General features: G+C 45.3%; 1 protein-coding gene across 1 annotated transcript; it reads right to left on the bottom strand.

Annotated features, from left to right (window-relative positions):
• Positions 1–1,149: 1,149 nt before the first annotated feature.
• On the bottom strand, positions 1,150–11,504 carry vps37ba (VPS37B subunit of ESCRT-I a; the record flags this gene model as incomplete). Its single annotated transcript, XM_084456971.1, has 4 exons — positions 1,150–1,620; positions 2,514–2,596; positions 8,256–8,427; positions 11,400–11,504. 4 exons carry the CDS (start codon positions 11,502–11,504, stop codon positions 1,150–1,152), a joined length of 831 nt encoding a protein of 276 aa, XP_084313097.1.
• Positions 11,505–13,390: the final 1,886 nt, after the last annotated feature.

Raw genomic sequence — 13,390 nt, forward strand, 5'->3', positions numbered from 1 at the left:
ACATACTGATCCTTGAAGGGAACATGAAGAGCATAGAAATGTAATTAATCTGTAATTCTATAATCTACAAATGACGATTTCTAAAGTTAAGGTTTGAACAAGAGGAGTAACATGGAAGTCTTTGGTGCGACAGTTAACAAATCAGACAGACTCAAATTAATCGGACCTAAAACACTGTCAACATAACTTTCAATCCGACGACACAAATGAGTCCATGATAGATGTGAAACCATGAAAAACCATGAAAAGACAGTGTTACATACAAGGACATGGATAAAGAAAAATAAACACATTAAAATGTATTACATGGCTATAATACAAATCCCCCATATGAAAAGGCCAAAAAGCCACGTTACCAAAACGCTCAATATTGTTTCTGATTCCACCAACCCCAATTTCATCCTTCATACCCTGAGAGACATGGACCAGTACCACTGTCCTCCATAATGGAAGTGCCTGCCGGGAGCTCCACAAACTCTCCTTTGACACAACAAAATGCTGGAAAAAAGCCACATTAATGTACAGAAGTCTATCGGTCTGGTCTATCCTGGTAACTACTAAACTTCCACAATTCTAAGACATTAGTAGTAGCCTACTCTCAAGTAGGTAATATATATTACTTCTTAACATTTCAAAGTCCCTTGTGGAATAATGTCAGGACATTGTGGATACAGCTTTGTCCTCAATCTGATATGACAGGTACAGACTGTGCGTCTGTAGGCGTCCTATAGACAGCACAGGAAACATTATGAGAGGCACTGTCTTCGTTTGACAGGGATAGGAGGTGACTTGGGACAAAGTGCTGATATTTGGCTCAGGGTTTGTGGCCACAGTTCAAGCCAGCGAACCATAGACAGACATTTATTTCACTACCTGCTCCCATAAGCCATGAAACTGAGGGTTGTGCCTCAACAGAATCAGACTGGTCTGGCGAGTCCTGTTGCTGCTGTTGTAATAATTATGGAGTGCTGTAACTAGCAGAAGGAGTTGCTGATTCTGTTTTTTAGCGGAGTGCGACCAGACCAGTCTGTGTCCCATCCACTCTCTTGCATGATGACGTATCGTGTTGCCAGAGGCTAACGCAGCGAGTCGACCCAGAGGACCCAGGAAGCCCAACGCATGTCCTGCACCGTCGCCGTGGCACCTCCATTACTGCATGATGTACCCAGGCTGAGGGACCATTCGGGGGGGAGGCCTCTGGGGCGGGGCTGGGGGGTACGGGGATATATAGTGTTGGGGGTATCCAGAGTTGACACTGGGAAAAGGCTGGCTTGCCCTGGGGGGGATAGGGGGGTAAGGGCAGGTAGGGTAGGAAAACATGGTGGGCTGAGGGTGCGGTGCTGGGGATTGTTGGGTCGGAGGAGGGGGGGGTGCCCTCCTGGGCTGGGGGATGGGGGAGCTTCTGCTGCCCTCGGGTCTGAGCGGCGAGGCCCTGGGGGCGGCTTCCTGAAGGCGAGGGCTGGGGATCGGTGCCTGGGGCAAACGGTGGCCGTTCAGCACCATCTCCTGCAGCTTATCGATCTTCACCCTCCTGAGGTGGGCCAGCTTCCTCTTGCTCTGGTATTCGTCTATGAAGGCATCCAGTGTGATGTCACCATCCAGGAAGGAGTCTGCCATGTTCTGTTCACAGATACAAGAGAGGTTGGAAAAGCAATAACACGGCATACGTTACAAGATTTAAATTTCTATAATTTTTTTTATTTTTTATCCTGACCTAAATATTGTACCATATCTTACATTTACATCAATAGACCTTTCCTATTCAGGCAGCTGTTCCACCCCCCTAGTTACTGTTGTGATGCCCCACAAGCTTTTATCTGGACAAAATGGAGGAGTCTAACTACATGTAAAGCAGGGTGAGTAAGTTAGTGGCATCCATTCTTAGAAAATAAGCATGTGAGAATGATCTGTTAACTACTATCTATCTATGGGCTAATTAGCTACTGTAGGCTACATCAAGCACGTAACGTTACTAGCTTCGTAGCTTTTTGTGTCGGCGCTGCTGTAAACTGATGTGTGGAGGGAGGTGTAGAGTATCGAACAGCTTGTTTTCTTATAACATTATGGTACAGCAGCCTGCAGGCCAGTTTTCTGTATGCTTTAAGAATGATTTTCTTCAAATTAATGTCTAATCTATGAACACAATGCGGGACCAGCCTTGTTTGTGTGACATCAAAGGCGTGGTCTTTAGAAAGCAAGCAACTTTATTGGTTATTATTCTCCGTGCGATTGACAGGCTGGAAAGTTCTATTGTCACAATACCTCATATCCCAGAAACCCATGCGCTGACATCATGGGAGATGAGATGTCTGACATGACGTCTAGACAACACCCCACAAACAGAGGCCTAGAGTCACACAGGCTATGAATAATAAGGCCTCTGTAATACAGGAAATGTAGCAAGACAGAACAGACACGTAAGAGACACAGGCAGACATGGCTTTACAGACGCCCAGGAGACATTAGGTCATCCTCTGACTGTGAAGTGGTATCGTATGAAGCTTTAAGTTTACCTCCGTCTCCTCTTCAATTTTGGCTCCCTCTGCCTGCAGGAGGGCCAGCAGCATGTCCAAAGAACTGTTCCCAGACCTCTGATCTGTGAACGAAGTAAGGGTTACCTCACCGTATATATGCAGTATATACACACAAACACAGCACTTTATTAGGTGCTTCTATCTAGTACCGGATAGGACCCCCTTTTTCTTCCAGAACAGCCTGTATTCTTCGTGGCATTGACTCAACAACGTGCTGGAAACATTCCTTAGGGATGTTGGTCCACGCCGACTCCATAGCATCACGCAGCTACCGCTGATTATTCAGCCACACGTTCATTCTGCGCACCTCCAGCTCCACCTGACCCCAGAGGTCGATGGGGTTCAGATCTGGGGACTGTGCAGGCCGCTGGAGTAAACGGAGGTCGCTGTCATGTTCGTGGAACCAGCTTGAGATGATGTGACATGGCACACGACATCTTGCTGGACGTGTCCATTTGAAAAAGGGTAGGCCGTGGTCATGAAGGGATGCACATGGTCAGAAACAATGCGTAGGTATGCTGTGGCTAGATATGTAACGGTCTGAAAATTTCACATCATGATTATATTGACCAAAATGATCATGGTTATCAGTATTATCGTGGTATTGTTAAAGTATGCTGAACATTTTCAAAAACTACTGACACATTTCCCCAAGCTTTATATTGAAAACCACAAATGGCAAATTAGCAGCACTATGCACTTTTTGCTTGCATAAACATTAAAATAATGCGTGCTGGAGACTGGTGCCAAGTTTGGTTGATGCTGGACAGTATTGTATTTACAGTGAGTTTTCCAAAGTGCAGAAATCAAACACGGTTTCAGTGAGGATTTTTATTGCGATTAATTTAATCAGATTTTATCATGGTTTACTATTATACCGTTTATCGCCACATCCCTAGCTGTGGCATTCAAAGGATGCTAAATTGGTATCAAGGGACCTAATGTGTGCCAAGAAAACATTCCCCACACTGTCGTGCCACCATCGGCATCCTGTGATGTCGACACAAGGCAGGGTGGATCTGTGGTTTCATGCCAAATTTCAACCCTACTGTCTGCATGCTGCAGGGGAAATCAAGTATCACCAGACCAGGCGTCATTTTTCCAGTCCTCAATTATCCAGTTTTGGTGATCACATGCCCACAGTAGCCTCATCCTCCTGTTCTTAGCTGACAGGAGTGGAGCCTGGCGTGGTATTCTGCTGCTGTAGCTCATCCGCTTCAAGGCTCGATGCATTGTGCGTTCAGAGATTCCCTTCTGCACACCGCTGTAGTAAACCGCTGTTATTTGAGCATTTGTGGCCTTTTTGTTACTGTAGCTTAAACAAGTCTGGCCCTTCTCCTCTGACCTCGCTCATTAACAAGGCATTTTCTCCCACAGAACCGCCGCTCACTGGACGTTTTTTGACACCACTCTCTGTAAACTCTAAAGACCGTAGTGCGTGAAACTCCCAGCAGAGCAGCTGTTTCTGAGATGCTAGAACCACCAAGACTGGCACCAGCAATCATACCACGGTCAAAGTCGCTTAGATCAAGCGTCTGGCCCATTCTAATGTTTAGACTAGACCTCTTCATCATGTATGCATTATATATCGAGTTGCAGGCTATTTGTGTCAATGAGCAGGTGTACCACAGAAAGTGGAAACTGAGTGTATAGACACTGTGGCCAGCCTGGCCAATTTATTAGGTACACCTGCTCATTGACGCAAATAGCCAGCTCCTCCAAACAGCGAATCACGTGGCTGCAACTCAATACATGTATATAACACACACACAAAACTACTGTAGATTCACAAACTCTCTGCTATAGATCGTTATTAAAAGTGGGCTTATGAAAATGACTCAAACAAGCCAGCATGGAAGTCTGAATCAACACTGAATAAACACACACGCACGCACGCACACACGCGCACACACACACACACGACTGCCACTCCAGCTCCTCTGACTGACATCCAGAGCAGGTGAGGCCTTGCCAGCACATGCCTACATGGAGTGAACAGGCGGCCATGAACTGAAATAGACTCGTCTCCAAGGAAGCAGAGATCCCTGCTCGGTGTCTGTTGCTCCGCTTTGAAAGTCAACACCTGCTGGGGCTGGGATTACATGTAGACAGTGACACCATGCAAATCAGGCCTCACACACTCATCTAACATTGAAGCCTGTTTCAGAGCTAATTCACCTACATCAACAACATGAGGTGAAACACAGCTCGGCCTAAATTGTGTCAAATAATGTCCATAAAAAAAGCACCAAATACTAGGCAATATTCAACTCCAATGATCACATTCACGTGCAAAACCATTTGAGTGGATTAAGATTAAGGCCTGGATTACACTAGCGCGGACAATCCGTGATTACACGAGAAAATTGCACGGAAAGATCTGTTCTGATCTCATATAACACTAACACACAATCACCCTATCAAACAGGTGATTTACTAGTTTGAGCTATAGCAATCAAGGGTGTATTTTTCTTGGATAGTAGCATAGTCTAGAGTGTTGCGAGTTTAAAAAGCAGCCATCCAACCAACGGCAAAAGTCACCAGTAAATACATTTCCCTCCCATTTGTGTTCCATGTCTGGTGCGCATTCCCTGCTCTTAAAATAATCTTGAATCCAAAAAGACAGCCTATTTATTCCAATCTCTAATTGTAGGCTAATCTCAATCTGCACTGCTGTTATAACAATATTATATTATTAAGGCTACTACTGTTCACCTTATGTATGTATGTATGTATGCATGTATGCATGCATGCATGCATGCATGCATGCATGCATGTATGTATGTTTGTTTGTCTGTATGTATGTATGTATGTATGTATGTTGTAAGAAATGAATGGTTGTAAACCATGAACTCAGCCAGGTATATTAGAATAACGTTATTTAAACAGTTCCCTTTCCTTCCAAGCCACCATCTCATCTACTTTGTGTTGCTGCATTTTTTGTTTTATTCTTTCTTGTTTTTAGAGCAATGAACTTTTACCAAGAGGACAAAGCCCACCCATTCACGCAGCGTTCCGTAGGCCTGCCGTTCTCGCTTCACCACAGATCTTCCTAAAGTTTCTCCTTTTATTTTTTCCAGCAATCCAAACTCCTTATGTAATTCCTATTTTTATTTTGATCACTCACACACAAACAAACCAATTCCTTGTTCAATGATCACACATCCGATTTCAGGCTATTCCTGATTAAACTGACAACATAGGCTATTTTAGGGGTTCTTTTGCAAAAACAGACATCTCCGTTTGGTAGATAAGACATGGAGAACACAAACTGAGCTGGAGAGCCTAGTATAGCGGCATGTCAATAAAGGCTTTTTAACGTTTGCCAGTTACTTTTCTTCGAACAAGAGAATATTATTATTTGAAGTGTCTACTGTTTGGGGGGGACCTGTAAACATTGAATAGAGTTTAAGTTCAGCCTACGGGGTTATTCTTATAATAAGATACTATATAGCTCAAACTTGTAAATCACCTGTTTGTGTAATGTGAAGTGAACACAGCCTTAAGGTGTAGGACTATTCCTATAGCTTTTTTCAAAATCTCCGGATCTGCCTAGAACGCAGCTCCGGATTTCGAGCGCCAAAACGTAGCTCCGGCCGTATCGATCTGCCTCCGGGTTCGAGCTTCGTTTGGCTGTGGTAGTGTAATTGTGGGTCCTTTTTCGTGGAAAACGTTGAAAAACGCAGTAGTGTAGTTCCAGGGCTAAGACTGAGTGCCACATTCCATCAGAGACCTCTAGTGTCTGTGTGTGTGTGTGTGTGTGAGAGATAGATAAGAGAGAGAGAGAGAGATCAGGGTTATGTCTGGACAAAGACCTGCCTTGCCCTCCTCCTCCCCCTCCCAGCTCAATGCCAGATAATAAAAAATAAAAAAAGCGTAATTTAACCAGCGTTCCCCGGGCGTGACGCAAGGTGTCTCACAGCTGTGTGCGCCCACACACAGGGAATTACCACTCCGCTCATGAATGGGCACGGCATGCCAGATCAGAGCACATCACACAAAAGTAGTGGCGACGCTTATCAATCCATGATTGAGGTTTTTGTAGGGTTTGTTTGAGAAACTCGTGTGCGGTCTAGACGTGTTGAATAGAGAGCCGTTAAGAGGGTTGGTGGCCTCTCTTCTGGCGCTGGGCCACGTCTGCCATGTTTGAGGCCGGACCATCTCCTCCTCCCTCTTCCTCTTCCCCCTGCCTCCTCCTCTCCCCCACCGTACTAAGGCTGACTCACAGGAGTATCAGCACCCTCCTCCACACAATGGTGCGATTCTCCAGCTCTTGAGTGGGGAGCGCACACACACACAGACAGAACCCTGGGATCATGAGACTGCCATTTAGTAATGGATACAGGCCAGCCTTCGCACAGAATTCACACAGGACCTGAGGGGTGCACAGCAGCCAGGGGGGGAGGCGCGCGGGGGGGGGGCTGCCTTTCTCTCCCGTTTCCCTCCCCCTTCTCCCTCCCCCCCTGGCTGCTGTGCCCTCGCCCGCCCCGGCAGCGGCAGCACAATGGTCCACTGTGGGCTGCTGTCCTGAGGGCCAGAGGGGCACCGTCTGCCCTGCCCCCTCGCCACCCGGGCCTCCGGCGCCACAGCGGGGGGGGGGGGGGAGGCTTACGCAGCCTAGCCGTTGCCATGGAGGACGCCGGATGAGGAGGGGCCGTAGCCGTACGCGGAGGAGACGCGCGGGACGACACAGAGCTCTCCCTGAGAGGGCCGGGCTCCTCATCTGGGTCAAATGCCTGAGCTGCTCTCGGGGGCGCCGCCTGTCTCTCCTCGCCCGGCCGCGCCGCTACTAGCGCTGCAGCTTGCACGGCAACTAGGACAGCCCCGCGCACGGGGCTAGGGGGGGGGGGTGAGAAGTGGATAACCTAGATTTGACAAAGGTCCTCTCTCGCCCTGAAAACAACAGACTGTGGTTTCGGTTCACTCCCCCCACAAAGAATCCCGTCTCCACAAACAAGGGCTTTGGAATATCGCAGCCAAGTCAGTTTCCGTGGGAAACGACCAGCGCTCTTGTGAACACAAACTCTAACTTTATCAGTGTAACAGTGGCCCAGTAACAAAGTGATAGTGGAGTCAATTGTTGGAATGCCGTTTTGAGAGGGCTGCCTGGCAACTGTTATGTAACAAGGTCACAAGTATCGGCCTTACTCACACACCGCAATGTGCCATGCAGACGTGTCATAGAGGGGAGAAATATGAACCAACAACTGTCTTCCTTTTTCTTCAATACACTGCCACAGGGGGTCGAATTCTGTGCGGGAACCGGTTCAAGAAGACTGAGGAGATCAGCTAGAGCAACAAGCAGTCAATATTAATCTCTTATGGCTGAATGCTTCGCACAGGGAAACACAGGAACAGGTAAAACTGGTTAGGTGATGTGTATGTACAGTATGTGCCGTCTAGTCTAATAAGGACAACAAACAATGGGAGATTTCACAACTCCTCATGCATCCATGACGGTAAATGGCAGCATTGTAAAGAGCAGCGTTTCCTCTCAAACGGCTTTTTAAACGTATTCCTCCTTCCTGATACCCTTCCCAAAGTTCCAAGAGCACCTGATGACTCTTGCTTCTAAACATTGCATTCACCCAAGTGCCTAGTGGATTTTTTTATTTTTTTTTACTGTACCTCGGTGAATTAATGACAGCAAATAATATAATATCAAATTTAAAAAACTGGCCTACGCTGTGTTTTCTGAGTTATGTGAACCGACTGATTTACCGAGAGTGGACTTGCGGAGCTGGAAGGCCTCAAAGCTCTCCTGTAGGGAGCCGTAGCGTTTGGTGAGCTGGCTCTTCTGCAGCTCCAGACTGGGCTGTAGGCTGAGGTTCTGCTCGGCCAGGCTTCGGTTACTGGCCAGGGTCGTCTCCTTGGTCTGCTGGACTTGCTGCATCTGCAAACACACAGATACGCAATAATCAATGGCAAATATATAACGTACTGTTAATACAATGTTTTTAGGACAGTCCCGTGCGTGCCGTTACACCGTCACACCGTCACCGTTACACCTGCGTGCCGTTACACAGAAAGAGCATCGTGCTGAAGAATGAAAACGAGGAAGGCGACTGATGACAGTCGAGATCTGTTCTATGACTCAATTCACGAATCGAGATGAATAGTTCCCATGGATGGAAATAGCTTGGCATGGGTGGGAATAGAGTGTGTGCCCAAGCTCTTAATATAACACATCCTAATAGGCAGCAGAATAAGACTTCAACAAGACTTCAACAGAATGACTGTAGTCTGCATGGCCTGGTTAGCCTGGGGGCCAGATGTTTTCAGGGGGCAAACAGCATTACAGAAGGAGCACAAGTAGCTAAATAGGTTTAAAACCACTCTGCTTCCCTCTGAGTTTACTATCACCATCAGTCCATTTCCAGGAACAACATCTTTCATTCGATGAAACAAAGGGAAAGAAGGTCCTTAATTAGCCATCTATAACTCCTGGAGGTGTGTGCTGTCAAAGCAAACATGATGACTTGCTGGAGGACACGCCTCCTCCTGATGCTTGACTTCTTCTGCGAACATGGAAGAAAAAAACGAAGCAAGCACAGTGCACGTTGTCACAGAACACCAGGCGACCAGTTGGTATTCAATGATCAAAAACAATTCAGTACAATAACATTGACAAGTCACCCATCATTCCATCATTCTGAACAGACATTTAATCATTAAAGGGTAATTCAGCTTTCAACTGGGGAGGCTGATGGCAGCATCACACCCGATCAAGCGTGGAGCCAGCCAAAACATTTCACTGTACATTGTACACTGTACTATAGCCGATACGTGCCAAATAAAAATCAGAATCTCAATCTCAATCTGAGCCATTTCTGGAGCCCAGTGAGGATATATATACACATCCTCCACAAGCACAGAAAACTGCTTTTGTTGAGCACTGACACTGACAAGTGCTGACTCTCATACCTGCTGTGGTTAAGTTTGTACCCTTCTCCCTTCCTTCCTTTCTTTAAACTGCCATCATGGTCACGTCACGTGATGTCTTGTAGAACGAAACGTCTACTTTACACAACAACCAAGTGAGTGAGCTTTAACCAAATTAGCCTGATGTACATAGTCGTCTCAATTCATTTCAATTAGTCTCAATTCATTTGTAAAGTTCATTAGCGGACACATCATGTGGTGATGTAAAACCAAGTCACATAACAGAGAGGTCCTCCTGGCGATGTTTGCTCTAAAAGGAGCTTTCCTCTTCCTGGCTGGCTGTGTTGGCTTGAAGATATAGCGTAGGTCTATTACCATGCTGATTTGATCATATCAACACCTGTCTGAATGAAGCAGCTAATAGCCTTGGTGCTTCATGTGTATTTTAACACAATCCATGAATGTCGATAGAGAGAGGACAAGGAATGAGAATGCCAACATGGAAAAATGGGTCGACCTCCAGACGAACATGTCTGAAAGCAAACCATGCCTACATGATGTAACCTATATTTGACCCAATAGTAATGTGAGGAGGATCCACGTAAAACCAGACAGAAACAGCAACATATTGCGCTGCTCCTCTCACTACATAATACATTTCCCTGGTTTAAATATCGTGAATGAGCAGTGAGTTGTGCGAGTTGTTTGAGTTCAAACTCTTTGGGGGAGCTTATGGTTGGTTACCTAATGGTAAACATGTGCTCATAAATAATATGCATTCATTGACATCCTGGAGCAGTACACTTACTTCTAAGCTTTCTCAGGTTTCACCTTGCATATCTACACAGCTGTGACGTTCTTACAGCGGCTTCACCTTTGTGTACTTCCCGTACAGATGATAAAGAACTTTCCAACTTATTCAACAGAGGTGTGGCTGTTTTTCCTGCCTGTAGGTGTGCCTCGACAACAACCTTTGGCTACATGACTAAGCCGCCAGCAATGAGTTACCACGCATACCTGTCATAAGCTTCCTCGGAAGGCACACTTCACCGAACACACTGGGTGAAGTAAAACCGAAAGAACAATTAGATCGAGGGGCCTGAAAACGAACAAGGACAGTGAACGTGGTTCATGAAACACATGCAAATCAAAGTACTGGTTTCCTTAATACCATATACTGTAGATCTGCAGGGAGAGAAGAGGATTCTAGGCTTCCAATGGCCATGTCTGGAAACAGAGAGGCTTACCTTTACGTGCCATAGTATGCTACAGGACAGTGGGACTAGAAATACAGTAGGCTAGTCCAGTGTTTTCTTTGAGACTTTGAAATGTAACCTTCCAGGTGGGTTGCATAGATACAGTTATCTAACCTTCCAGGTGGGTTGCATAGATAAAGTTCTCTCTTAGACAACAGACGTTACCTTCAATTGGATGTTTACTTGGATGATTACTAACACTGAAACATATGGGCACGAAATTGAATAACCTTTTTGATAAGGCTTTAAGCTATGTGGTGCTTTCATGTGTCACTTAAGACAACAGCATCAACAACAACAACTAGGCCTACTCTGAAACTCTCTACTCTTGTTTTGCTATGCATGAGGCGTGCAAGAGGCCTACGAAGGAGACATCAGATATAGGAAACATGAAAGTAGTGTTGAGGTGGTACCGTCGGTGCTGGCCTACTGTAGCCTAGTTACTGTGTAGTAACAGTGTTGCCATTCCGTTCCCGCAAGACTAGTTCAGTCAGAGGGGTTACCATTGTGTCCATCTCTCCTGAGAATGCACCCAGAGAATGGTTGCCAACGTGTTTACTCGACTGAATGTTAACAAAAGACGATGAGACCAACAATTGGTAGGCTAAACACAAACTTGGGCCAGCTACTTGACAATCGAAACTGATGCACAAACAAAACAAAGGGAGAAAACTATGCACCAAAGAAGTTAAAATGTGACAAAATAGTTTCATTCAAAGGACCTTACCTCCTCCATTTCTTGGACAATGATATTGAGCTTTTCATCATCTTCAAGCAGGTCGTTAAGCAGTGACATCGAGTACGAGCTAAACCTATTCTCCAAACCAGACATTTCTCCCAGCTGTGTTCTCCTCTCCTCTCACGGATCCCCTCTTATGTAAAAGTCCTTTGCTTTCAAGCGCTGCGAAGAACCGACCTGCCAGCTGACGGCTGGGCTGGTGGGCGGGGCTTACCTCTCTTACCGGAAGCGGTTGTTAGGGCAACACAACACCATTGACAATTCCTATCTAAACTAGTAGAAATAGACGTTATTTGGATAAAATGGCCACATAATTGGTTTCAATTGTGTGGTAATTATCCGCATGAAAACGTAAAGATATTTACTTTAAAACAGTTTAAAAAGTTTTTCAAAATCCCAGCTGCCGGTGTCCACACAAAACAAGCCGAGAAGATGACGTCAACAAGGACGCTGCTGTTCCGACTTGCGTCCTCCCTTGGAAGTTCATACTGTGATGCGAATTTCCCAAATCTGGACTAGCAAGGACGCAAGTCCGAATTTGGGAGTTTATCTACTTACAACACAAATAGAGCAAATGTCACAAGCTGGAAAACAGGCCTGTTTTGGGTGTCCAGCTCATTTCTAAACAAAACTAGAAATTTCCCCCACATGGAATTGTCTAGAATAAACATATTAAGACAGGCTACAACAAACATGGCTAATGTGGCCTAATCTGAGTTTACATAGTGACTATAAAAGTGAATTTAGGAGTCTCACACACTGCTGATAACATAATTTTTCATTTAATTATTCATATGCTAAAATTAAGTTGACAGTAGGTAAGGTTGGCCTAATGGCAGGAGGCTAAAGGAGCTTCTGAGGCTGAAGATAACATCACCATGAGGTTTATTTACATGTAGAGGAGTGGAGGTCCAGTGATCATTTACAGGATAGGTCCAAGACAACACATCAAAACAAGCTGACAATTCCACATAAAATAAACTTGGTAAGGCTACGCCCTAAGGGTACATCTTGCCACTTGAGGGGCTCGCCCCAGACTGAACCAAAAAGAACCATAACAGTCTCCAACATAAAGATAAAAACCCAAACATCAATCTAGAGAATAACCGTACACATATTTTAACTCAGGATACTCAAATAACGAGACAGGTCTTAGAACCCCACTGCTCCTAATTTCCCCCCTATTCTTGTCCCCGACTTGGTACCTCCCTTAGCACCCCTGTATACAAGGGTTTGGCTCCTTCATCTTTGGTTTGATCCCCTCCTACTCAAACAAAGGGAGGCAGCAAATGGGAGGTGACAAACAATCATCACTACCCTGCATTCACATGTCACATTGCTTTGGAAATTGGAATTCAGCCAAAATAATTCTAATACTTCTGTACAAACTAGTAATCTGCATGAGTTCTTCCCCCAAGGCACGGCTTTGCCCGTGACACAGTACTACAAAGTATAACAGTAAGGTATGGTCTGTATGATCACAATCTGCATAGGCCATCAAGTCATCGATGATCAAATCACTATAAAGTTATTGCACTTCCCATGCATTTGCATAATGAATATAGACATGCCATAATAAAATATAAATAAATTCTCCAGAAAAGGCATCTTCACCTAACTGAAGTCCTAATTTGTGCATCACTGTTTCAACATCCAAAGCTGTCTCGCCATCCAAAGTACCCTACATATCTTGCTCCAGGACTATATTATAGTGTCCCCAAAAACCTTTATAATCTTGTTGATCATTCAGTTATCAATTCCGTCTCACTAAATTCTCACTAACTTGATTACTGTTTTTTTGCTTCCCTCTGGAATATGTAGGGGTGGGTCGTATACCCACCTCCCTTGTTCTCTGTAAAGCGCATTGTGTTGCCTCTGGGTATGAAATGCGCTATACAAATAAAGCTTTGATTGATTGATTGATTGACTAACGTCATAGCTGACAGCCAAGCAGCGCTCCTTCCCTCTGCCATTGGTCT

This window comes from Borostomias antarcticus, assembly GCF_949987555.1.
Source record: "Borostomias antarcticus genome assembly, chromosome: 23".
Classification (NCBI taxonomy): Eukaryota; Metazoa; Chordata; class Actinopteri; order Stomiiformes; family Stomiidae; genus Borostomias; species Borostomias antarcticus.